This window comes from Eimeria tenella, genomic scaffold (genome assembly GCF_000499545.2).
Source record: "Eimeria tenella Houghton genomic scaffold, Eth_scaff91, whole genome shotgun sequence".
Taxonomy (NCBI): domain Eukaryota; phylum Apicomplexa; class Conoidasida; order Eucoccidiorida; family Eimeriidae; genus Eimeria; species Eimeria tenella.
In genome coordinates, this window is record NW_013543467.1 from 20187 (window position 1) to 47302 (window position 27116).

The 27116-nt window shown below is 50.6% G+C and overlaps 4 protein-coding genes across 4 annotated transcripts; 1 reads left to right on the forward strand and 3 right to left on the reverse strand.

Annotated features, from left to right (window-relative positions):
- Window positions 1-2370: 2370 nt before the first annotated feature.
- Window positions 2371-3408, reverse strand: ETH_00000700 (uncharacterized protein; the record flags this gene model as incomplete). Its single annotated transcript, XM_013378628.1, has 1 exon — window positions 2371-3408. One exon carries the CDS (start codon window positions 3406-3408, stop codon window positions 2371-2373), a length of 1038 nt encoding a protein of 345 aa, XP_013234082.1.
- A 3686-nt stretch (window positions 3409-7094) lies between these two features.
- On the forward strand, window positions 7095-9113 carry ETH_00000705 (uncharacterized protein; the record flags this gene model as incomplete). The annotated part of the gene is made up of 1 exon (XM_013378629.1): window positions 7095-9113. One exon carries the CDS (start codon window positions 7095-7097, stop codon window positions 9111-9113), a length of 2019 nt encoding a protein of 672 aa, XP_013234083.1.
- A 3513-nt stretch (window positions 9114-12626) lies between these two features.
- ETH_00000710 (uncharacterized protein) lies at window positions 12627-13979 on the reverse strand (the record flags this gene model as incomplete). Its single annotated transcript, XM_013378630.1, has 1 exon — window positions 12627-13979. One exon carries the CDS (start codon window positions 13977-13979, stop codon window positions 12627-12629), a length of 1353 nt encoding a protein of 450 aa, XP_013234084.1.
- A 26-nt stretch (window positions 13980-14005) lies between these two features.
- On the reverse strand, window positions 14006-17738 carry ETH_00000715 (uncharacterized protein; the record flags this gene model as incomplete). Its single annotated transcript, XM_013378631.1, has 7 exons — window positions 14006-14086; window positions 14744-14837; window positions 15092-15159; window positions 15359-15629; window positions 15864-16009; window positions 16534-16636; window positions 17062-17738. The coding sequence occupies 7 exons, from the start codon at window positions 17736-17738 to the stop codon at window positions 14006-14008; spliced, it is 1440 nt and encodes a 479-aa protein (XP_013234085.1).
- Window positions 17739-27116: the final 9378 nt, after the last annotated feature.

Consider the following 27116-nt stretch of genomic DNA (forward strand, 5'->3'; position numbering starts at 1 on the left):
CGGTGCGTCTGCGCAGAGGCTTCGATACTTGGAGTCGTTGGAGATGGGTGAGAGTTTGATGATCAGTGTAAGCCGTTAGCTTGGAAACACGGAGCAAGTGCGAACACTTGTCCAGTGCCGTGACCAACGCCAAGAGTTCCTGATCGTGGATCAAGTATCTCTGTTGCGTGGGGTTCATGACTTGGCTGAGGAAGCCGATGGGCTTTCTATCTTGTTCCAGAACTGCTCCGATTGCATAACCAGAGGCGTCCGTGTATAACTCGAGGGGTTTCGTGGTGTCAGGGACTTGTAATGTAGTGAAGTCGATTCAGCGGTATTTGAGCTGCCACCGCTTGCGTGTGAAGCTCTGTCCATTAAAAACTAACGTCTTTACCCGTAAGATCAACCGGCGGCCCGGCAACGTCTGCATAGTCCGGTCCCATGAACATGCGACAGTAATTTATGGTACCGAGGAACTGGCGCACTTGCGTTTCGTTCTCCTGCACCTCTGGCCAATGCCGGATGGCTTCGATTTTGTCTTCTGCAGGTTTGATCCCCGCAACAGAAATGGTATAACCCAAATATGTAATTGTTTGCCTTGCAAACTTGCACTTGCGGAATTTTGGGTGGAACTCATGTCTAAGAAAAGTGCTTAGGACTTGTCGCAGGAGAGAAACGTGCCCAGGGAGGTCGGAACTATAGATAAGCACATCATCTAGGTACGCAATAACGCCCTGTCCCAACAAAGGTTGTAGAAAGGCATTAATATTGGCCTGGAACGTAACCGGAACGCCCTTAAGGCCAAAGGGCATTACTCAGTACTCGAATAGCCCGAGGATGGACCGGAAAGCCGTCTTCCACCGGTCTTCGTTAGCCATACGTATTTGATGGAATCCTGCTTCAAGATCCAAAGTGGAAAAATACTTAGCGCCTCCCAGCATCTCCAGAATGGTTTGAATGGGAGGTAGTGGAAAATCAGGGGCTATCGTAAGGGGATTTAGAGCCTGGTAATTAACAACCGTACGCATCTTCCGCTCCCCGGAGCCATCATCACGTTTGTCTACCATGATCGTAGGAGAGCAAATAGGCGAATACGTCGGTCCGATCCAACCACTGACCGAGAATTTAGCTATCTCCTGCTTGTGGAATGTGATCTGATCTGGGATCATACGGTGTATTGCAGATTTCGCTGGAAGTTTTCCAGGCATAAGTAGAATATGGTGATCATAAGGGCGCTTCGGCGGTAATCCCTTAGGTAAGTTATCGGGAGAAACTGCTCGATGCTCGTGCAGCACACACGGAATATCCTGCGCCTCTATCGAATTTATCCATTCGTTGAACAGAGTGTGCTCGAGTTTTGCCATAGGCCAGGGAGACTCCTCATCATCCTCCGCTGCCGCCGAGGCGGTTGAGGCCAAAGGACTACCCCAGCCCGAGGACGTCGGGTGATTCCCAATTAACGCGCAACAAAGCGCGCCTTGCCATTCATCGGAGAACCTTAGGGGCACCGCCGAACCGGCTTCGGGCAAAGCCAGTATGAGATGCAAACCGTGCAGTGGAGCCCTGAGATTCTTTGTGTCAGCCGCCGCCGGAGGAACGAGCGACGTTATCCGTGCTTTCGCCTTAGTCTTCGCGTGGGACTTATGCCGCCTTGGAGGCGGGCGTAGGAATATAGCTGCCTCCTCGGCTGACATACCCGCCACTTGTTTTGCCAATATCTCATATGCTTGCTCTGCTGGGGTCCTTGGGTGGACTTCGGTGGGATAGTCACCTTGCAGCTTTGCTTCACCAGTCCGAACGACCGGTAACTAACACCACTGGCCATTCACATAGGTTCGGAGTTTGTTGGATTGGAAATACCAGGCCACCTTGTGTTCCGTCAGCCAATCCAAACCCAAGACTAGCTCATAGGGAACGGTTCCCACTAAAAAGTCCCCGGAAAAACGTGCATGTCCGCCCCACATCGTCAATCTCGTCACAACCCGATCAATGCGTAGTTGTTCACCTGCAGCTACGGTGAACCTATGCTCTTCTGGAAGTCTCCGCACCTTCAGGTGCAGTCGTTTGACTGTTTAAGGACATGAACTTCTCGAAGCCCCAGTGTCCAAGAGGGCCTCACAAGGACTCCCTGCGAGCTCAACGCGAAGTGCCGCCGTCGCACCCACATAACACAATGCTCCCCCTTGGTCGTAAGACTCTTTCGTGCAAGTGTTTCCGAAAGCGGCTGAGTCCCTTCCGCGTGTCCACCGCTCGTGTTAGTTCCTTCCGCAGTGTTGTGGAGTTGGTTTTCCTACTCAAAGGAGACTGGAGTGGGATTAGGGCCTGTTGCTACCGCACACGTCATCCCTTTGCCATGGCTACGCGGCCTAGAACGCTCGTCTCCAACCACGCCTAGGCTGCCCTGTTTAACCGTTCCGTCTTCTCAGTGATAGGACGGGTGGGCTCCCTCCTGCTCTTGTCCTCCGGCTCGGGCCGGCCTCGTTCATACGTAGGACAGTCCCGAGCATGGTGTCCCACACCGCCACACTTCTTGCATATTTCTCCCGGACGTTTGGTACTTTCCCCTTTGCTGGGGCAGACACGTGCCGGAAGTCCGCGACCCTGACACTCACAGCAGTTCGCGTGGGTTTCCCCAGGTCGATTTTCAATTTCCTGGCGCCGATGGGGTCCTTTGGCTTGGATAGCAGCCCTAATGGCTCGACTGGTCCTTTCCCGGACTTCCAGCACACTCTGCTTGGGCTCGTAGAGACGTGCTGCGGCTGTCGTTGCTTGTTCCCACGACTGATATTTCACCTGCCCGTTATTGGTGATTAGAAGATGGAGGTCTGTCGGTAGCCCGGTGCAGTAATAGTCAGCGAGTTCGTCGGGGGCAACACCCAAACCACGCTCAGCTACAGCCCCAAACCAGTCCGTGTATTCCTTCGGGTTACCATTCCACCGTACTTTATCCAGCTCCGTTAACAATTGACTCTGCGGCATTGTTTTGTCAAACCGCTCCAGAAGCCTGCGCTGTACGGTCGCCCAGTCGCTTAGGTTGATAGTTCTCCGTAGATACATCCAATACGTTAGGGCCGGGCCCACAAGGTGGTCAATAATTGCATTTCCCCACTCGCGCGGTTCCAATCCCATCTGGGTGTACCGGCGCTCGATGCGCAGCAGAAAGGCCTGCATAGTGCTGCCGTCTTCTGGTAGTAGGGGAATCGTTGCGCCCGACTCGACTGCCCCCCCTATAACAGTTCTTATCACACTCATAGCGGACTGGAATTGGTCCCACGTGACGAAGGGACTGTCCCCTGGCATAACATTGGTCATAGGTATCACCTGCGGGGGCGCCTCCTTATGCCCATGCGGCCGCTCTGCCACGGTGGGCTCCGGAGTAGCATGACGATGATGGGCTGGTGTCCCGCTCGGCATTTTGTTCACTGACATTGTAGAAGTCTCCTGCGGTGTGGGGCCGATAACGCGTCTGTTGCGGAGATGCATCCCTTACCGAGCGAAGATTTCTAGGCGTGAGTTATTAAAACATAGTATTTCTACTCCCAAGTCCGGAAAGAACAAAGATTTCTATCCCGGAACAGCCCCCAAATGTAGTGCACAGCGCCTGCTGCTGCGACTACACTGCTACCTGCCCCCTCGAGCAGGGCCTATGATCGGCACCTAACGTTGGCCCATTTCCTTGAAACAGTAGCGCGTATGTATCGAAATAAAGATATTCTTAAGTTTCCAGAATCTGTTATCGTCCAATCCACCCCACTCGGGGTGCTCGCCTCCTAGGCCCTGTGGGGAGGAGGCCTGCACTGGTGCCGGCGCTATCGCCAGCCCCAGTCTCCACGCATTTGCAGGCACCTCTAGCGTATGCATCTTAATTCGAAGACAGCTTGCCTTACTTTGATCCTAGTAGGAGAGTCCTGTCCTCCTCCAGTGTTGCGACCCCTTGTAGGTCGCTAGCTATCTTCTATGGGTCACTAGCAAGCCCTACTCTAGTGCCTGTGCTCTACAGCACCAATGCAGGCCTCCTCCCCACAGGGCCTAGGAGGCGAGAACCTCGAGTGGGGGGGATTTTAAGACAACAGATTTTGGAAAAACCAAGAATGACTGTATTTCGTTATATATGGGCTACTGTTTCAAGGAAATGGGCCAACGTTAGGTGCTGATCGTAGGCCCCTGCTTGAGGGGGCAGGTAGCAGCGTAGTCGCAGCAGTAGGCGCTGTGCACTACAGTTGAGCTATAACGTCCCGTTTGGGATCGTGCGGTTGTTCGCCGCCCTCTTGACCGACTGCAAATCCACTCAACACGCCCCCCGATGCTTCCTCGAACGAAGATTTACTCAGTGGCAACTCTCGCCACGCACCCCCAATGTGCAATGTCTTCACTTGTTTGGCTTCACCGACGTCCAACCCTAACGCTACAACCGCCATACCATCAGTTCACTTATTCGGGACATGTTGTAGTGAGCAGCGTTCTCTGCTGCTACTACGTTACTACTGGCGCACAAATATGGCGACCTTCTAACAAATTCTCTACATTCGACGCATTTCTCATAAACAAAACCCAACTGTTAATAAAAAGCAGTCACACATCAATTCAGTATAACGACCTATAGTTCTATAACGTATTTTATCTTTTACCATATGTATTAATTTAGAATATTTAGAAATGACTAAAAGAGAACGTTCTGATGATTCCTATCCTATTCTACCATCTCTTAATATAATTTTTCCAGAGTCACCTTTCAAGTTCTCGATAACGTCGCACACTCATAGATTTTGTTTTGGTGGCCTGGTTGGGGCGGTGACCCGCACCAGTGCCGGTGTCATCGCGAACCCCAATCTCCGGGTATTCACAGATACTTCTAGTCTATACATGCTATTTTTCTTTAAAATTGCCTTACTTCGTTACTAGTTAAAAGTTTCTGCGCTCGCTCAGCGTCTCAACCTCTTAACCTCTTAGATGTCACCACTTGAGTACCCAGCAAGCCCTATTGTAGTGCCTATGCACTACACTTGTCATCCCGCTTGTGGGGAAGCTCCAATTCGCCTATCCGTACAGTTCCAACAAGCAGCAATCAGGCAACACCATAGACACTAGACTGAGGGGGAATTTTCTTATTTTTGAATTAGCTTTAGACGTTGATTGGCCAATTGTTGGCGACACGTCGCTTCCACTTTGGACTCCAAAGGAGGCTGTTTCATATTTCAACTGTTGCGCGCTCTCGCTTCACTCATGTTCACCACACAAGAGGCATAAAACTTGCGGTCCTCTCGCCACCTATACAGCTACGGAATTTTTATTGCTGTAGTTATGCAGTCCATACAATTTGAGAACGTGCTGCAGTCTTTTGCTGAGAAAGGTGGTGCGTTAGCCAGTGCCCCCGATACGGCCGCGAGGCTTCTGAGCGTCGAAGCGGGGACACGTGGCCTCAGGGTTATATCGCCCCCGGATGAAGCGGGAAAGTATCTCATATTTACTGATAACTTGGGGCAGCTTGAAGTCTTCGTGCTCCGCTTATTCCAGTTTACAAGTACCGCCCTCACGTCCCTCACGCCGGACATGCTAAACTGGAAGGCGTTGGGGAAATTGGAAACTTTGTCTACTTTCCGTACATGGTTTTATGCCTTGTACTTCGCACTTTACAGGAGACCTATGTCGCAGTTTGCCACACTGTAGTCGGTTGTCGGTTCTGCCCTGCAGTTAGCCTCAGTGGGCGATCCACTACTAGCCTGACTTAGTAGGAGATGAATTTGAAAGGAAAGTATGAAATTTCACCACCCAAACTCGAAGAGGCTCGAGCCGTCCAAACTCGAAGGGGCTGGTGCCGTAAGAGTAGCTTCGTCTTGATACGGTGATGTGGATGAGAAGCCAACGATTGGGCATGAAATCAACCCCAACTAGACTCTTCAAGTATAACGACAAGAACCAAAAAATTTAAAGCATATATTCTGTTGAAAGATAAAACCCTGGCATCGTGTACCTTCTCCAACTGTAGCTGCAAAAGCCTGCTACACTGGCGGTGGGTGCACAGCACGGTATCTCACCGTAGGAACGTCCAGTTTTTACTTGAATAAGGACTCCAGGCTCTAAATATTAGTTTACATTCTTCAGTAATGCTCTTCAATGATGTTAGTGGTGTAGGGTAAACTTAGCGCCTCATTGAAGAAGCCACGAGACCAGTGCACTGGCGGACACTCTGTGCTACATAGCCTTCCGAAGTGACGAAGTCAAATACTAAACATGCGAGGGATACATTTTACTGGAGGTATCAAACTGCTTGCCGAATACACGCTGGTGCAGTCTCTACACGGCCAAGTTCCCGCAATACGCCACTATTGGCCTCTGTAGGGACGATGATGCCTTCCGTGCAGTTGATGCTTACTTCTCGTCAGGGAACTTCAACTTCTAGGAGCTTTGCCGTGTATTCGGGCATGGTTATTTCTAGTCCATTTTCAGTTTCGGTTAATTCCATGATTGTGCATGCGGTGTGGTTCACTTGCACAGATAACCCATGCGCACCACTGGATGCTTGCTTGTCCTTTTCTTTGAGCAATTTTTGTTCCCACAATGCATATTCAAGCTTTAAAATTCCCATAGCATACCTATTGACTTCTTAAGCAAGTTTCGTGATTTATGACGTGCATTGGTGGATTGCGGGAAGCCCGATTGCACTAGCCCTGTGGAAAGCTGTGCCGGTTGCCACCTCATTGCATACGGTTCATTACACTTTTAATTCATCTGGCTTTGTTTGGAAAGTTGATAGGCCGACTTACCGCCCTTCAGGTCTAGATCTCCTTATATTTAGCTACCGTATGGTTGTCATTCAGCTTGGAGATCGCTCACTTTCCTCAACTCCGTGTGCTCGATATCTGGACTGCCTCCTCCTGTCGCTGCGGAGAAGCGTGTTTTTTTAGATTTTTGAAACAACACGCATACGGAAAGCTTATGCGTATTTCTACTCCAGGCTTTTCGCAAGCTACCCATTGCTTAATGACGGTGCCGCCCTCATTTCCCAGGCTTCTGGCAGTCCCGCAGACTGTTTATTCCCCTGTCTCCATTGTGCTGGATACTTGACCGAATACAGCTCTGCATTATTTTAACTCCTGGCATTGATTGAATCGCCAATGGCATTGTTGTCCGTGAGGCGAAAGGAAGAAAAGATTAGGACTTCGGTACTCTGGGCTATTTTAGCCTCCGCTCTGCAGCAGCAGGAAGGTCTTTTTGCAGCATCTCAGCAGGTAGGCGAGCACTATACGTCAGCTCTGACTGGCAGTTACGTCGAAAACACCAATGGGACTACGCAGGACACATTCCGGTCAACGTTCGACGCTAGCGACTTCTTGAATCCGTTTGAAGTTGCAGATGAAGGACCACCCACAGAAACAGCGACTGTGGAACCGACCGCTGTAGTCGGTGATGCGGAGATTCGAGGTTTTGGCAGCTTTCTGAAGAAAGTACGCGCCTGTTTAGCTTTGTTCATATGCGTAGGGTTATTTTCACTGGCAGCTACACGATTGCCTTTGTCACGGATGCCAGTTGGAACCGGATCTGATGATAATGTCAACGGTAGGCTGCATAATGAGGATGCAGCTTGTGAGGCAGCGAAGATGGAAGAACCGCGTCGAAGGATTAGGGCACTCCGTAGGTTGCTGCCAGTCGCAGAAGACCTCGCCCATGCCGTGGGTACTTCCGACGGCCGAAATCTGCTGCTGGCCTTCAAGAAAGGCGTAGGATGCCCAATCAACCGTGCAACGCCGGAAAGTATTCACGCGTCTCTAAGTTCATCGGTGAAGGCCTTGAGTCTTCTCCATGAGGCGGCAATCCAGGAGGCGCAGGCGCTTGTAGTGGGTCGTGAAAGCTTGTCGATTACGAACTTAATGAGTGGATGGGAAGAAAAAAATTTAGTAGAGACCTTGCTGACAAAGCAAACTATCAGAATAATCAAGCCATTTGCCAAGACGATTAGGTCTCTTCGAGAGAGCTCTGTGAGGCTTTCCTTGAGGCTGCAACTTGCAAGTGCCAGGCTTTCCATGGGACGTCGTTTTAAAGACGAAAAGGACGGAGATTTGCTACGGTCTGCAGCAGCGGACCTACACTGTTTCCGCGAAGCTGTCGCAACACGCAGCAAGAGCGTTGCTGCAGCTATTGAGGTAGTCCGGAAAATTGCGGAAGTAGGAAGAACTCAGCAGCTAGCAGGCAGGGCGAAATTCAGATATCTCGCTGAGACTGATTTAGACACCGTGAAGGCCTACGCAGCACTTGTGAAGAGACACCTTCAAGCGGGCCGCACACTATCTGCAAGTACTGCTGATTCATCAGCAGAAACAGCTTTAGAATGGGTCGATGAGCTCGTAAGGGAAACTGCCCAGTTGATTTCTGCACATCGCAAAATCTTGGAGAATTCGGAAAGCAAGAAAAGTCCTAGCTCATTGCATATGGCTGCCGTGGCTGCCGCTTCTACTGAACAACCAATAGTGTTGAATCTTGGCTCGTGTTGGGACCTGCTGCGTGCCCTCCCTGCCCCACCGGAAGTTCTGGATGAGGAAGGAATGCATATCATTGGGCTTATAGCAAGCGGAGTCAAAGCCCGGTGCCACTTGCTCAGCTCTTCAATACTCGCTATTTCTGAAGAGGCCAGACAGCATTCAGGACTGGAGCTCTCCATAAGCCAGGAACGTCTAAGCAGCGACATAAAGACTGAATTGCTCGATGGCATCAACTTGGCAGTGAACGATGCTGAAGCACTTTGCAAGGAGTTGGGAACACTGACTGAACTGTTCATGGAGACAAAGCGCATGGCAGCTGTAAATGTGTACACAAATCGTGCTTCCCTTGCAATGGAGGCACTCATTAAAGTAGAACGGAGGGCAATGGTGCTTCTTGCAAGCTACAATCTCATGTTACTCTTAGAACAGGATTTGGAAGAGCTAGACACTCGCTTCACCAAGTTAAAATCCGGCAGATGCGGGATGCCGGCGGGGGAATCGAGAGATGAGCCTCAGCAGCTGCAGAACTACGAAAAGGCACTAAGGAGCGTACGACATGCCCGAACATTGGGAGACGCTGCAGCGGAAGCAGCCAAGTTGCGTCTTCTGGTTGATAATCTGGAGGACATGGTGTACAGAGCGGAGACAGAGGTCTGAAAGTGGGTCCGTCTGTCTTGTCAGTACCGTGTAATCAGTGTGAGTTTGGCTTTGAGGCGAATACTCCCACGTGCATCAGTATGGTTGGACGGAAGGCTCGTTTTACCACTTTCGACCATGCAGGCAGCATATGTTTTGTTTCTGGATATTTGTCCTAAGGAGAGCATCCCATGAAGGTTTCCCATGCTGAGAGGGTGTGAGGATGCTTATGATGTGCATTGCACCAATGGATTTGCTGTGCATTTGTCCTGATATGTGATGCCTTCGATTTTCTATCAGTCACGAGTATCGAAGAGTGTCCTATGGTCCTCTACTTGTGCACCATTCTAGGCCTACCAGTTCTCTTGTCACCCACACGAACCAAAGCCCGCTGCCGTAATTCCCACTTCGTACAGTCGATGCAGGGGATTCCAAATGCAGACCAGATCTATGTTTGGCCTTGCCTTTTGCGAAGACTGAATAGTAGTCAGTGGGGAGTGAACATGGACAGCTTCTTATAAAAGGACTAGAGGAATTGAAGGACGAGGATGAATGCATGAGCATCCACAGACCTCGAAGAATGTGGTTCTTCCCCCACCGTGAGCTGCTTACTATGGTTGTTGACAAGCATTAGCTTGTTCGGCAATTAGGCAGCGTTTTGGCCCACAGACTCCGGAGGTGTGACCAAATTTAGATACTGCGTCTCACTTCCCACTCTTTGTCACTGCTTTGAACATCTTGCCGTGTACGAACTTGGATTCTAAGCAGCACATTAATCTATGTAACAAGGCTAGTGGAACAGCGACAAACCAGTACCGTATTATAGTCGGGGAGGTTCCGATTGGCGATCAATAAACGAAATCACCAAAGTGCTGCTTGTGCTGCTTGTGGCTGAGGGCAGCCCTGGAGGCAGGCAGTGGAGTAACTAGTGGACGTTATTGCTCGTATGCTCCTCAAAAATGCGACGCCGTGAAAATCTAGCGCAGTGTCTAGCGCTGCAACAGCAGCCGCTCTGCTGCAAAAGTCTCATTTGCCCACCTCTGTATGACCACATCCTTAAGTTTCATTTCACGTGCGAACTGTTGGGCGGTGGGATGGAGGGCTCTCCCAGTCTGAGGCACTGCCTTTGTCGAACACATCTGTACAGCACTGCATGCAGACTGACGACTTAACACCATTGCAACAAGTGCGGAGCACATATATCTCGCATTCCTCGTTGCAAAAAGTTCCGCGGTGGCGGCATCGGCTTGCATCAGGGCTTGCTCCAGCGCTTGCATAACTGTTGTCTCTGTCCGCCGCAACGTAGCTAGCAGTACCGCTTCTTCCGACGGCTGCTCCTTAGGTACGTTCCAGCCAACAGTAATAGCCATGCAGAGGCAACGGCACGCATTAAGCGTGTATGTGTGCAGGGGAAGAGAGTCGGGGAGAAATGCTGTGCCTCCTATCACAGAGAGAGCCTCTGCTACTACGCCGCAGAAATGCAAAACATACTGTTTCTGTTGCTTCCACGTACAAAATCCGCTGGACGACATTGATCCTCCTTGCATATCGTAGACTAGGGCTTGGAGCACAACTGCATATAAATATGCTGCCTTCGACAGCAGTAGGGGAAGGCTCTCGCGTGGCGTTAAATCTTCTGTCTTCCGAGTTGAAGCGTGCTCCCAAGGGGAACCGTCTGCTCCTACTTGCCTCCACAATGCAAGAAATCGCGAACTCCTGCGAATAAGAACAAAAAAAACCTATGCTCCAGTCAGGCATACGTAGAGCCCCTGCAGGAATGACCACCCCTACTGAAGTCGCCAAAACTGATAGGATACAGTCTTCACCTTAAGGCCTTTTCTAGTGAAAGCAGAACTTCTTCCCTCACAATAGCCAAATCCGACGTAGGTGGGCGTGCAGCTCTATGTCGCGCTGAGTATGCGCAGCTGAAAGCGCCGCCTAGGCGCAAACCAAGTGTCTGCAACGCAGCAGCAGCTGCAGTGCTGCACGCATTGAAGTCCTTCTCTACTGCCACTGTCTTTGGTTTTACACCTGGCGTGTCTGCGCAGAGCAGAGGCAGCTGCGTCACGAAGGGTCTTGCAATCCTTAACGTCAAGAGCCTCATACTGGCTGCAGCCGCTAAACTGTTTGCAGTGGCATGTAGGAGGCGACTTCGTTGCCGTTCCTTCTTCCTCGTCCTTGCCTTCTCAAGCGAGAAATCTGATAAAGCTGGTGCTGAGGCCGCTTGGTGCAACAGTGAATTGGACTCCACTGTAGAATGCTGCGCTGATGGCAGAACATGCTGCTGAAGGGCTAGCGCATCGTTTGCTTCTGTCGCTGAAGTCGCCTGGCTCGTTTCAAGCGGTGGTTCATTGGTTTGGATTAGTCCGCGCTGCCGCCATTGCTCATGCCGCATTAACAGTTGTTGCGACTGCCTTGCATCTCTCAATTTCATGCTATGCTGGCGCTGTATTTGTCTCCTCAGAGAACAGGAGAGGTGTTTTGGAAAAGTCAGAGGAAGTAAGGGACCTGGATCAATAAGCAGTTCCTGCTTCTTTCCAGCCTCCCCAAAAAAAATTCCGAAGGGGAAATGGTGCTGCTTCGGCAATCGCATCACCTGCTCCTGCGGGGGAGGAACCCTTTCATTGGGACGGCGAGCTTGTGCCTGCCCGTAAGTTGCAGTGCTCCTAGCACGCCCCTCCGATTCTGCGCTAACCGTCGGTGGAGCGAGGGACTGTTGGGACGCCAGCTGAAAGGGTTGAAGGAAGGCCCGTCGGCAGCAAGACCAGCGCCGCATCGTGTCCAAAGCACACTGAGAACACACAAAAGCTGTTCACAACCAAACTTGTTGCCTAGGCACCTATCCGGACTTCGCCGTCACCGTGAGGCATTTTGGCAAATTTCTTTCACATACAGGACTTCACGATTCTGCATTTTGGCGCTGAAATCGACACGAAACAAAACAAGCACGACATTTCACTCGTTGTTTCTACCTTTCCGTATTTAAGGGTCTTCTTCCTTCTGGTGCATGCGGTTGCTGTCTCCGTAGGAGTTGTAGGCGTCTTTCTCACTGCGTTTTTCCCATCCGTACAACGTTCCTGGCGATTGCTCGAGGCTAGTATTTTTGTTGATGGTCGGGAAGCAGCCACCTTCGCAGCATTGGCGCGAGTGATTAAACGTCGTATATGGCGTCGACGAAGCCTGAGGAGATTTGGGGGTCCTCTGTATCCCCATATGCGATAAACTTTTGAGAAAAAAGCCTACCATACGCATACATTCATTAGCCGGGAGTGACACCAAGGCCCTACCCACCCATTATCTCACTTCGGTAGGCACTGAAAGTCCCATTTTCCTCAAAACTCAGCAATTCCAAACGTGTGCTGGGGCTGTAAAAGTTATAAACGATACACATAGGGGACGAAGGAACACTCGGAAACAAATGAGCCCCATACGTGACCATAAGAGCCACGTTAAGACAAATGAGGCAGATGGCAGGAAAGCAAAACCAAGCTACTGTACAGCTTCATGACAAGTCGAAGATGCACCAGACGCCAATCAACTAAAGCAAGCGTTTCGTAAAGACAAGTCCGCGTGAACGAGTGCGTAGCGTCTGCTTGCCTCTCGCCGTGTCACAATTCGCGTAATTTCAGCTCCTGCCGGCAAAAAACCCTTCTCCACAGAGCGGTCTCTTGCGGCCAGGCGTCTGTTGCTGCTCAACCTTGCGCCATCCATGTCAACATCAATAACTCTCCCAAACTGAGATATGAAACTGCTCCATGGCGAAGTTACAAATTCTAAGCTCTTGTGCAACCCGCGCCGCCTCAACATCTCTATGGTATCAAGGCCTGTGGGGACGATAACGGCGCCTAAGGGCCGCTGACCTGTTCTAGCGGATTCCTGTGCCTCAGGGAGCGTTTTCGCAGTAGTCTTCAGTTCTTCTGCTTGAGGCTGTTCACGGGAGGTCTTGATAAGTGGAGTATAGCTCATCCTGTTGCAGCTGAACAAGTTCTCGCCGTGGTCATTTACCACTACTGCGGCTGCCAAAGCAGAGACTGTCCGGCTTTTGCACAACTCATGGGTGCCCATGGCGAAGCCGTATTGTCTATTAACCGCAACCGCAGCGCTCGCTGCTCCTACATCTGCAGTCTGTATTGTAGAAGCTGCCACATTTGCAGAAATTGCGTGTTTATCACAGCCAGGAATAACATTCATAGATGCTTCCGCTGTTGAAAAACAACTCTTCTCTGATCCGTCTACCAAAAGGGAACAATTCTTCTCAAGCCGGGTTGAGCATTGTTGCCGCATCTGATGCTGCTGTTGCTGCCCAAACCTTGTGGCTGCCAAAGCAACAGATGCAAGCAGTCCAGATATCAACTGTGGGTTTTTCTTGTCTTGCGTGTGAGCAAGATGCCGCAACAACGCTGCAGCAAGGAATGGGTCAACGCTGACAGAGCTACGCAACGGGTCAGCCGCACCCTCAGGAGCAGCTAGGGGAGCTTCACCGCCCTCTCTCTGCAAGTCACTCTCCTGCTTGCGAGCCAACGTCTCCACAGAAGGACTTCTCTGTGTTCCTAGGGGCACTGATTGCCTCTGCTTTTTTTCCATCAAGTCATGACCATGGACAATGCAACTGCGCGACTCCTGCGATTTCGTTTCCCGCCGTACTAGAGAAAGCTTCTCAGATGTACTTTGTCCGCTATTACGGCCTTCAACAATAAGTGGTGGGGGAAGGTGAGGATTAGGAAAGAGCGGCTGGAGGGACTCGGCTTCACGACGACCCGGCAGTCCCACTGTCGCTGCACATTCTCCCTTTTGCTGCTGCCCTATATGCGCCAAATTGTGCTGCGACGGAGAGGCAGCTGCTGCCGCTACTGGTATTGATCCATCCCCCGTTTCTGTTGTTGGCATGGTTGCAGACACGGCTGACAGCTGGCTCACAAACCGAAGGGACGGTTGCGGGTGTTCAGCTCTTTGCCGTTTATTGATTTCGTGCCGTCGAGATTGCCGACGCAGAGCTGCGGCGCACAGAGACCTCAAGCCAAAAGGAGAAGCATACTAAGGACTCGAGCGCCAACCAGCACCTGCTGCTATTTAGAGCAGCAGATGCAATGGTATACGTGGGCATGCAGCTGCCGAACAGTGCAACGCAGAGGCACCCTTGCTTACACATGATCTGCTTCTGTAGTAAAAGCTCAGAAAGCGAGGTGAGAAAAGGATAGTGAGTGTAGAGCAGCGAGTCTAAGCTTGACAGGCAGCTTGACAACTGCAGGCAGCAACAAATGCCAAGGGCGCAAGCAACGCAAACGCAAATCAACAGCAAAGGAAATATCGAGTGAGGCATGGAGCCTACTACGGAATCAACAACTTCCTTCGTAACCATTAAAGAGAAGCGCGTTGTCGCGAGGCAAGGAATTCGCGGAGGCGCCGCTATTAGCCACTCAAAACGGCCAATGAGTTGTGACAAACCATGTGGCCGATGAGCATATGGTGCTCACAGGAAGCAGCAGACAATGCGGTTGTAACTAAAGCACAGAAAAAGAAGAAAGGCGGAGAAAAGAACTAAGCGAAAATGGGGCAAAGGAGCATAAACAGAAACACGGAGAGGTGCAGATGCAAACGAAAAGTCACAGTTGCCAAGATAGTAGGCAAGATTGAGTATATGGTAGCGTCACCATGTCTGGTGTGTAAAGGTGGATGTTGCGCTGCAAGGAGATCCCGAGCTTATTTAGCGCGGATGTAGGTCGATAATTCATCCTCGCCAGAAGCCTGAAACAATGACAGCAGCAGATAACAAGAAAGCGTCGGTGAGCAACACGTGAGATCAACTCTCAAAGTATTGGTGTTTTCCACCGAATCATGTTGACGGAGACGCAGTTGTGGCCTCGCGCCCTCATGCCGGCGTTGAAGGGGTGGGACAAACTCAGGGATAAACGAACAATGTTCTTAACAAGCTGCTGGATTAGAGAACGAGACACAACAAAATGCAAGGGGAACAAGTAACCACTGAGATCTGAGATTACCTGAGGACCGCACAGACCTCTGCTGGGGCCATCGCTGACCAGTGGAGTTCTATTTCTCGTTCGAGTGCCTGCAAAATCCAGGCAGCACAGTTTAACATGAAAAAATGGCGAGCATGTCTCTCCACGCCGCTGCTGCGGTCAATTCATCAGCACCACAGTTCCTCTACCATCTGCCTTGATGAGGCGTCCAAGTTGCATTCGGGCGAACAGCATTGATGGGCACTTCATCTAGTCAGCTGTTAGTCAAGGGGCACATTGGGGTCTCACCCAGCTGTACGCAACCGGAAATTGCTTGAGATCTGCTGAAGCAAGGCTCTTCCCCAAGTGAAGAAGGGATGCAAGCGACGAGCGGAAAGCTACACGTTCCCTCCGTTGCTGCAGCGTTTGTTCATGTCCTTCTGGGATATTCTGCCACTGCGCGTACAGTGAATTTTGTAGTGTTCCTTCCATGGAGGCAGCTCTCTGCTGCAACAGCAAAAACGACGATGTTCCTCCAAGGTGCTCGTATACTGCAGTGCTCAGAGACTCTGCGGTGTCTCTAAAGCAGCATAAACACTGATACAACGGCCCAATTAGACCGATTTACCCAAGATCACCGCGATTTCCACATAAATCGTGTTGATATTAGCTGCTGTTCTGGTGCTTCCACACGCAGCATTGCGCGCATCATCAGTGCACAGAGAAGGACTGTCGGAAAAGAAGAGCAAAATCACTTGTTTTAATCGTCTTACTACGTATGTATCCGGTGCTTGAATTTGGGTGGGTGACTGACCGGTCCAACTCTTTTCTCTTCAATAGGAGTGAAGCCAGCGCTGCAGCTTCTGGTGGCTTGAGGGCAGCAATGTTTCGCTTAAGTTGTGGTAGAACAGAAACAAAAAACGGAGCAGAGGCGAGATGAGGGGGGACGCACAACTCATCCTAGTAAAACAAAGGGACAGGCATGCCACATACGTCGAAGGCACAGCTGTCACCCTGATGCGAGCTGCACTACTGCACGGACATCCACATGTTACAATTTAAAATGCTGCAGGCGGCGGGGGCGGGCACAAACATCGCCAACAATAGAAACTGACAGCACTGCTGCATTAGCTGTTCAGTGCAAACAAGTTCATTTGCTCGCTTCAGCAGCATACAAAAGCAGCATAACTGCAAAAGTAAGTGGAGTACTCAGGCCTCCAGAGGTTCCAGGATTATGGATTTCGGATGATATTGCCAGCTGTATGCGGGCAGAGTTGCCTTGGCAGTTTCCGATGAAACACCGGTTAGCCAATGGAAAGAAGAAGTAGCTGTGCCACAAGAATCTGGCCCCATGTGCGAATAGGGACCGCACCCCGGAGAGTGGTAGAGCACACCAGAAACGAATGCAACCTATCAAGAGCTGCAAGATCTAACAACACCACTGTGGAGGATATGTATATCAAATAGGTCTGCAAGAATCTTACAACAAATCTTTGGATCTTCAATAAATCTCCCACTGTGAGAGGCTTTCGCCTTCTCTCTAGTGAACCAAGGAGGGCAGTAAGGTGACGTTCCGAAGGAAGATACCTATGCACATGCAGAACCAAAACTGCACGTGAATGCAAGCTAAAAGATTTCTGTGAGCAAATGAATAAAGATGGGGAAGGTGAAAACCATGGGGATACGCAAGAATACGGGCAAAACGCAGGCATGGCAAACAAGTGAACAGCAGAAGCCGCTGCGCGGCAAGCTAGCGAGTGAGATACAGGGCCGCATTTCAGGCGCATTCTTCGAAAGTCGGCCCAGAGACGGTAGAAAAAACGCACCTAGAATGATACACATGCAAACAGAAAGAGATAATTAAAAATGACAGCACAAAAATGAAATCAGGAGCTAGCATACTAGATTTAAGGATCAGAGAGGGGCAGCGATATTGAAAAGTACCCGAAGAGATTAAGTTTACTGGTGAGAACCCTACACTCGCAACGAGCAGTGGCGCCTATAGCCCCTACCTCAGCCTTCTGAGTGCATCCAAAAAAAGAACAGTTTTTTTAGCATCAGTCCTTTTTGCCGCTGCGCGCCAGCTGAAGGCCTCACAGAGTCCCTGTAGCAACAGCGGTGGTCGGCAACCAGCGGCAGCAAGAAGTGCAACTGTTTGGTGCAATTCTGACACGCTCAACAACGGCAACTGCTTCAAAATGAGGAGAAGAGGCGGCGCCCAAGCTTGCGGAGTGCGCACACTTGCATCGGCGAGTTCACGAAGTACAGCTAGCAGAACAGCTGGGCCCTCTTTGGTCTTGGAGCTTGGGTAAAAAACAGGCAACTCGGAAGCAGTACCGCTCACTACCCCTGAATCTGATTCTTTCGTTCCAGTTGCCTCGTGGAGGGGCAGGGCCGTTTGCGCTGCTGAAGGAGACCTGCTGCTGCGGGTTGACGACAGCGAGAACCGGCAAATTTCATCAAATACCGAGAAAGACTCCTCTACTTCATGCTGGCAACAGCCTTCAGATTTTTCGATGCACTCTGTACTGTCACCTTCGCTGATGCTAGTACTGAAGCCATTGCAGGAGCTCTTGCTTGGGTTTTGCTTGTCAATGAGTCCGCCGTGTGACATGTTTGCGCCGCCAAGAACCGTAACTGGCTGGGTTCCTTCTCTAGCTTCAGCGCAGGCCGACTGCAATGCAGCCATCGTCAACAACTTTGGCGTAGAAGCTGAAAAGGCCCAACTTCTGCGTCCTAAGAACGCCGCTATCCTCGGGCATCTCACGTGGCTTCGCCCAAAGGCGACACAATGAGTGAGCCCATAGGTGCCTCGAATGTGAAATGGCATTGCGACAACTTGTCACACTGTGTGAGGGCCATGACTAGGGATGGTAGGGGCTGCAACAATTCAGATACAGTGTTGAGGAGTCCGTAGAGTTTAGCTTGTTTCAATTACAGAAACTTGCCGGGCAACAAACGCATTTGCCGCTTCTTAAGACGAGGAGCCAGTCAAAATTAATGGACAGGAGGAGATTCTACTTCTAAAAATTTTTCAAAAATTAATGTGCATTCCCTTGCTGCGCCAGCACGAGCACAGCCCCACTTGCCAGTGCATGTGTTTTGTCATCACCGCGCCCAGCGTTTCTGAGCCTCTATACCTTTTTATGTTTGTTTTATTCCCATTTAGAGATTGTTCTTATGTTTTGGGCTGCCACTATTAGATCACAGGGCACACAGAGGGTTTTCTAACAGGGTCGGCGAAACCTGTGTGAAGCGTTCAGGTGCATTCATCACATGTATTTGCGCACTAATCTTGGCATCATCAGCAAATTAATGATTTTAAATGACACTGCAATGGGCAATATGTGAACAATAGCTCGCTACATGGCGTTAAGAGGCCGTTTGCGTGAAGTTTGCAGCACGCCCAACTTCTGAACATAGCACTGCGTAAAAGGGTCAGGCTTCGAGCCTAGAAACTAAAAGAACTTACAAATATTAGTTTCTACCAGCCTGAGAGCGCCCAAGCTAGGCCAGTTTGCTTCGCACTAACTATGAATTTAACGGCTTCTTTGTGTAGACTGGCTCATACCGGGGGACGCATATTGCGGACGGAGATTTGAGGCCTCAGGTAACGCGATTGCGATATTGAATTTACATGGAAGTAGATTATGAGTGTGATCAAGGAGAAAATGGTCGAAGTTAGGGAAAGGGGGTGTCGCACTGCCTCCCACCAGTGTACAGGTAGGTATCTTAGAGCAAGATCCAACTGCTTTTTCGAATTCTCATGTTTTATGGTCGTTAATTCTCTTGCTCACAGTAATTTTTAAATTACATAATTTGGTTCTGGGCGCTATGTGGAGGTTTAAGAACTCTTAAGACTCCCCTGAAAGCAGCAGAGTAGATCTCTGTGAAAACTTGAAACTGCTTTTGCTGCGGGGGAGGCGCCTTTCAACCAGTGTTAAGGGTGCGCTGTAGTTTTGAAGCTGCACTATGTAGTCGTGGGGGGACCTCGAAGTCACGGCATTCGCTGCCTCGAGATAGCCGGAAGTTTCGGCGTAAATCTGTAAATTTCCCAAAGCTGGCCCGCATCAGCTAAACCTCTGATGAAACTGCGCCACCATCGAGCCTCTACTCATCAGTTTGAAACCGTCTGCACGCCTCTAACAGCTGAATACTATTGGTAACCAGACAGAGACGCAGAGTGCTTCGTGACTAAACTCGCGACGCTTCTTTACGGCGGGTGTCCCGAATGCTCCTCACCTACGCAACTTCGAGAGCATGTAGCGCTTGCCCGTACGCCCACTGCTCTGAAGCCTTGCCTCGCCAAACCTGCAATTTTAGCAGGCCCAGTAGATTGCTGTTTTATTGGTGAATTCTTGATTGTCCTCTTTTATTTCTATGCAGAATGCACAGTGTACACAACCGCTGCTGTAGTGCGCAAGCGAACTCACTGCTGCCATTTTGTATACACCTGCTTGTCTGCGAGAAGTATCCAGACAAATAACGCGAAAACGCCTTAAGTTCACATAATTAGCATCAGATCATGTTTCTAGTCTGTTTACACCCATGAAAAGGAGACTATAAAACGTCTTCTGTTTGGCTCTGTGCCCCTGAAGTGGTTCGACATCTCGACAGCTCAGTCATCCCCAGAACCCTGATAGGCAGCTGGTTCTCTTAGCCGGTTGGTTCTCCTAGCTATTTGGCGCTCATAGCTAGCTGGCTCTCATAGCTAGTTGGTTATATCGTTTGCTTAATTTATCTGGCTTAATGCTACTATTGCACTTAATCGCATTCTTTCCAAGGAATATCTCACTATAAGCTCACTGTAGGCTCACTGGTCCGGCATTGTAGTGCTGATGCACTACACTTACTCCTCACAAATTTACGTGCCCAGTTAGACTTCATCTAATCACTGGAGGCCTTCAGAGACTGGCAGGTCATTTCAAATTGGTCTTGCTTCATAATTCTGTAGCTAGTAAATGAAAATGTACAGTAGGAGAATCCTACACTTGCACTTAGAGTACCTCTCTGTGCAATTGTCCCTGCCATGGGTGTAACAAAAAAATTGTAAAAAACTTCGATTGTCGCCTTAATCGTTCCTTCGGAGCTATTGGTGAGGTGATGTGCAAAGGGGCGCCAACGCAGGACGCAAGTTATGAATAACTCGTTGATGTGGTCATCTACAAGAGGTTAACACGCTGAAAAAGAGCAGGGACTTCTAACTAGTAGTGAAATAAGGCAATTTACCAGCCAATTAGCATGTGTTAAACTAGGCGTGTCTGTGAATACTCAAAGATTCGGGCTGGCGATAGCACCGGCACCGGTGCGGGCTACGGCCCTAGAGGGCCAAGAAAGCAAGAGACCTTAGTGCAGAGGATTTTAAGAAAAATGGATTTGATAACTTGCAAAATGACTACTGTTATTGATAATTTGCTATTCGTTTCATGAGAGATGCATCGAAAGTAGAAGGTTTTTCAAAGGGCGCCTTATTCTTGGGCTACGTAGCAGCATAATGTAGGTATTGCTTATGAGAAATATGTCGAATGTGAAGAATTCGTCAGAAGCGCGTCCCATTCTTTTACCAGATAGTAACTTAGTAGTAGCAAGGAACGCTGCGTAGAAGCGGTGTGGGGACGCCAATCATTACGCTATAGATTGTGCTGCAGTACCAAAACAGCGGCTAGGGTAGAACGAGGGAGCGAGGAGTCTGTGCATGCCTTTGATAGTGTGCAGACACTACAATGGGGCTTGCTGGTGACCTATAGAGGAAGGCTAACTGATGACCTATAAGCGGTTAGGAGGTTAAGACGCGGATTGAGCGCTGTAACCTCTTCCTAGTGAAACAGAAATGCAATGTATTAACAAAGTAACATGTAGAAACTAGAAATGCCTGCGAAGGCTCGAAGATTGGGTGCAGTGCACAGCCACTACAATAGGGCTTGCTGGTAACCTATAGAAGATAGCTAGCTAGCGACCTACAGGAGGTCGCAACACTGGAGGAAGACAGGACCCTCTTCCTTGGATCAAAGTAAGGCAAGTTGTCTGCGAATTAACATGCATACACTACAGGTGCCTTGAAAAACCTGGAGATTGGGGCTGGCGATAGTGCCGGCACCGGTCCAGGCCTCCTGTAGTACTCTGCAGTCTCTACAGCGACCACCTTGCTGCACAGCCCTGAACTCTGCTGACCAATGAAATCTTCTCTACTACTGACACATCTGTAGCGTAACATCACCTAATTTACTGAAAAGTTCGTATTGTTTCAAGTTCTCAAACCCATATTTCTCATATCTGACGTTTCTTATTGTTCTTGCTTTTCTGGTCTGGTGAGGTTGTGATGCGCACCGATACCGGCGTTGCCGGCAGCCCCAATCTTAGAGCATTCGCAGACATTTCTAGTTTATACATTAATTTGTTAATACATTACATTTCTATTTCACTAGGAAGAGGTTACGGCGCTCAATCTGCGTCTCAACCTCTTAGCCGCCTATAGTTCATCAGTTAACTATCCTCTATAGGTCACCAGCAAGCCCCATTGTGGTGCCTGCGCACTACACCTCCTCCCCACGGGGCCTAGGAGGCGAAAACCCCGAGTGAGAGGGGATTTTCAGATATAACAGATTTCGGAAACTTAAGAATATCTTTATTTCGATATATATACGCTACTGTTTCAAGGAAATGGGCCATCGTTAGGTGCCGATCATAGGCCCTGCTCGAGGGGGCAGGTAGCAGTGTAGTCGCAGCAGCAGGCGCTGTGCACTACATTTGGGGGCTGTTCCGGGATAGAAATCTTTGTTCTTTCCGGACTTGGGAGTAGAAATACTATGTTTTAATAACTCATGCCTAGAAATCTTCGCTCGGTAAGGGATGCATCTCCGCAACAGACGCGTTATCGGCCCCACACCGCAGGAGACTTCCACAATGTCAGTGAACAAAATGCCGAGCGGGACACCGGCCCATCATCGTCATGCTACTCCGGAGCCCACCGTGGCAGAGCGGCCGCATGGGCATAAGGAGGCGCCCCCGCAGGTGATACCTATGACCAATGTTATGCCAGGGGACAGTCCCTTCGTCACGTGGGACCAATTCCAGTCCGCTATGAGTGTGATAAGAACTGTTATAGGGGGGGCAGTCGAGTCGGGCGCAACGATTCCCCTACTACCAGAAGACGGCAGCACTATGCAGGCCTTTCTGCTGCGCATCGAGCGCCGGTACACCCAGATGGGATTGGAACCGCGCGAGTGGGGAAATGCAATTATTGACCACCTTGTGGGCCCGGCCCTAACGTATTGGATGTATCTACGGAGAACTATCAACCTAAGCGACTGGGCGACCGTACAGCGCAGGCTTCTGGAGCGGTTTGACAAAACAATGCCGCAGAGTCAATTGTTAACGGAGCTGGATAAAGTACGGTGGAATGGTAACCCGAAGGAATACACGGACTGGTTTGGGGCTGTGGCTGAGCGTGGTTTGGGTGTTGCCCCCGACGAACTCGCTGACTATTACTGCACTGGGCTATCGGCAGACCTCCATCTTCTAATCACCAATAACGGGCAGGTGAAATATCAGTCGTGGGAACAAGCAACGACAGCCGCAGCACGTCTCTACGAGCCCAAGCAGAGTGTGCTGGAAGTCCGGGAAAGGACCAGTCGAGCCATTAGGGCTGCTATCCAAGCCAAAGGACCCCATCGGCGCCAGGAAATTGAAAATCGACCTGGGGAAACCCACGCGAACTGCTGTGAGTGTCAGGGTCGCGGACTTCCGGCACGTGTCTGCCCCAGCAAAGGGGAAAGTACCAAACGTCCGGGAGAAATATGCAAGAAGTGTGGCGGTGTGGGACACCATGCTCGGGACTGTCCTACGTATGAACGAGGCCGGCCCGAGCCGGAGGACAAGAGCAGGAGGGAGCCCACCCGTCCTATCACTGAGAAGACGGAACGGTTAAACAGGGCAGCCTAGGCGTGGTTGGAGACGAGCGTTCTAGGCCGCGTAGCCATGGCAAAGGGATGACGTGTGCGGTAGCAACAGGCCCTAATCCCACTCCAGTCTCCTTTGAGTAGGAAAACCAACTCCACAACACTGCGGAAGGAACTAACACGAGCGGTGGACACGCGGAAGGGACTCAGCCGCTTTCGGAAACACTTGCACGAAAGAGTCTTACGACCAAGGGGGAGCATTGTGTTATGTGGGTGCGACGGCGGCACTTCGCGTTGAGCTCGCAGGGAGTCCTTGTGAGGCCCTCTTGGACACTGGGGCTTCGAGAAGTTCATGTCCTTAAACAGTCAAACGACTGCACCTGAAGGTGCGGAGACTTCCAGAAGAGCATAGGTTCACCGTAGCTGCAGGTGAACAACTACGCATTGATCGGGTTGTGACGAGATTGACGATGTGGGGCGGACATGCACGTTTTTCCGGGGACTTTTTAGTGGGAACCGTTCCCTATGAGTTAGTCTTGGGTTTGGATTGGCTGACGGAACACAAGGTGGCCTGGTATTTCCAATCCAACAAACTCCGAACCTATGTGAATGGCCAGTGGTGTTAGTTACCGGTCGTTCGGACTGGTGAAGCAAAGCTGCAAGGTGACTATCCCACCGAAGTCCACCCAAGGACCCCAGCAGAGCAAGCATATGAGATATTGGCAAAACAAGTGGCGGGTATGTCAGCCGAGGAGGCAGCTATATTCCTACGCCCGCCTCCAAGGCGGCATAAGTCCCACGCGAAGACTAAGGCGAAAGCACGGATAACGTCGCTCGTTCCTCCGGCGGCGGCTGACACAAAGAATCTCAGGGCTCCACTGCACGGTTTGCATCTCATACTGGCTTTGCCCGAAGCCGGTTCGGCGGTGCCCCTAAGGTTCTCCGATGAATGGCAAGGCGCGCTTTGTTGCGCGTTAATTGGGAATCACCCGACGTCCTCGGGCTGGGGTAGTCCTTTGGCCTCAACCGCCTCGGCGGCAGCGGAGGATGATGAGGAGTCTCCCTGGCCTATGGCAAAACTCGAGCACACTCTGTTCAACGAATGGATAAATTCGATAGAGGCGCAGGATATTCCGTGTGTGCTGCACGAGCATCGAGCAGTTTCTCCCGATAACTTACCTAAGGGATTACCGCCGAAGCGCCCTTATGATCACCATATTCTACTTATGCCTGGAAAACTTCCAGCGAAATCTGCAATATACCGTATGACCCCAGATCAGATCACATTCCACAAGCAGGAGATAGCTAAATTCTCGGTCAGTGGTTGGATCGGACCGACGTATTCGCCTATTTGCTCTCCTACGATCATGGTAGACAAACGTGATGATGGCTCCGGGGAGCGGAAGATGCGTACGGTTGTTAATTACCAGGCTCTAAATCCCCTTACGATAGCCCCTGATTTTCCACTACCTCCCATTCAAACCATTCTGGAGATACTGGGAGGCGCTAAGTATTTTTCCACTTTGGATCTTGAAGCAGGATTCCATCAAATACGTATGGCTAACGAAGACCGGTGGAAGACGGCTTTCCGGTCCATCCTCGGGCTATTCGAGTACTGAGTAATGCCCTTTGGCCTTAAGGGCGTTCCGGTTACGTTCCAGGCCAATATTAATGCCTTTCTACAACCTTTGTTGGGACAGGGCGTTATTGCGTACCTAGATGATGTGCTTATCTATAGTTCCGACCTCCCTGGGCACGTTTCTCTCCTGCGACAAGTCCTAAGCACTTTTCTTAGACATGAGCTCTACCCAAAATTCCGCAAGTGCAAGTTTGCAAGGCAAACAATTACATATTTGGGTTATACCATTTCTGCTGCGGGGATCAAACCTGCAGAAGACAAAATCGAAGCCATCCGGCATACTGGAGCACATGCTTGATACCTACGTCTAATCTGAGGAACGCGAGTGGGAGCGTTTGCTTCCCGTCCTGGAGCTTGCCTACAACACGACACGCTATTCATCCACCGACTCCACCGACTCCTCTCCCTTTGAGGTCATGATCTGCGAGAACCCGCGGACTGCTGCGAATCTTGATCGCGTTATCGCCTACGCCCACTCCTCCGGTGATTTAAGCTTTCCCGACAACTTTGCGACAGAGCACATCGTCGCATCCTGAAGGCAAAATGGCAGAAGAAATGCTACGCAGACATGAATCCTCGAGCCGTGGAGTATGCAGTGGACAATAAGGTCTAGCTCAGTAGCAAGCATCTATCGGCTTCGAACAGCTGCTCCGTTACGGAGGACCCTTTGAAATTATCGAATGTATAGGGACCGTGGCATACCGTCTCGCTTTGCTCCCACCTATAAATGCCAAAACGTTTTCCATGTTTCGCAGTTAGTTCCTCATTGCCCCAGCCCTCCCGACTTGGTTCCCCAGGAAGCAGACGCTGCCTGGCCCCCTATCCGCGACGCGGTAGGCAATCCAACAGAGGAGTATGAGGTAGATTATATCATGGACCAGCGCGGCTCGGGAGCCGACGCCCGCTACCCCGTCAAGTGGAGCGTAACCCGTGAAGATCAAGCCACCTGGGAACCCGCTCATCACCTTACAGGATGCCCAGCTTTGCTTCGTGCGTGGCGCTGCTACCAGCGAAGGCGTCTTCAGGCTCGAAACCATCTTGCTCCTCCCGAGGCGTAGCGGTGTGAGTCCGTCAGCGTCCGACGCCCGCAGGGCTGGCAGCCTTCATGACGAGGGGGAAGGAAGAGCTGGGCGCCGTGTGCGTCCATGGCATTAGCATTAGAAGAGAATAAGGACAAGAAGAAGAAGAAGAAGAAGAAAGAAGAAGAAGAAGAAGAAGAAGAAGAAGAAGAAGAAGAAGAAGAAGAAGAAGAAGAAGAAGAAGAAGAAGAAGAAGAAGAAGAAGAAGAACAAGAAGAAGAAGAAGAAGAAGAAGAAGAAGAAGAAGAAGAAGAAGAAGAAGAAGAAGAAGAAGAAGAAGAAGAAGAAGAAGAAGAAGAAGAAGAAGAAGAAGAAGAAGAAGAAGAAGAAGAAGAAGAAGAAGAAGAAGAAGAAGAAGAAGAAGAAGAAGAAGAAGAAGAACGTCGTCAGGATGGATGGCGTTTGCGCTGGCGGCACCGCCACGCCCGAAGTAAGGCGGGACACCCTGCCAACCCGCCAAATGATGTGCGGGTTCCCATGTGGCCTCTTCCTCGGGAACACCCCGTCACTTAACAAGATAGTGCGCCTCCTCTCCAGTCCCTCTTTGGTCCAAGATATAGTCGACAAGATACTGGTCCGTAGGGTTGCCGGCGTCATCGCGTGTTGGTGGCCAGCCCATTGGAGCTTCGTGTGGAACTAGAGCGGGATCGCGGGGATGACTTGGGACCAATTGTGAAACATGAAAAACATTGTGTCCCTCGTATGTGGGGGGCAAGGCAAGACGGTAAGCGACCGTGCCAATGCGTTCGGTCACTGTGAAGGGCCCACGGTATTTAGGTTCAAACTTAGAACAATGGTTAAGAGCAGGTAAGTGTTTACCACGAAGCCAGACTTGGTCGCCCACCTTATATTCCACAGCCCTGCGGCGGGCGTCAGCGTAGTATTTCTGACGCCACTTTGCCTGGAGGATATGGCTCTGTGCGCGATCGCAGAGCTGCCGGAAGATTTTAGTCATAGGGGGAGTGAGCGTAGGAGCCAAAGCACCAACAATGTCTAGGTCCGCTGCGGTTAAGGGATTCTCCCCAATCATGATTTCGAAAGGGGAAAGCTCAGTAGAGGAATGACTGGTGGTGTTATACGCTAGCTCCAAGGCAGGCAGCAGGCCTTCCCACTCCCTCTCATCTGTCTGGATGTACGTGCGTAGCATCTGTTCAAGGGTGCGGTTAACTCGCTCGGTCTGGCCATCCGTTTGCGGGTGGTAAGAAGAAGACATCGCCCGGGTTATATTGAAACGTGAGCACAATTGCGACCACACTTCCGATTGGAAACGAGGATCCCTGTCGGAAACGAGGACGTCGGGGAAGCCGTGGTAGCGGATGAGACGGTCAGCAAGGAGCTCTACAGTGTCAGCGGCTGAGTGGGACTTCTTGGCCGGAATAAAGTGAGCCATCTTGCTGAGAGAATCAACGACGACCAGGATGGCGTCGTGCCCAGTGGTAGTGAGGGGTAAG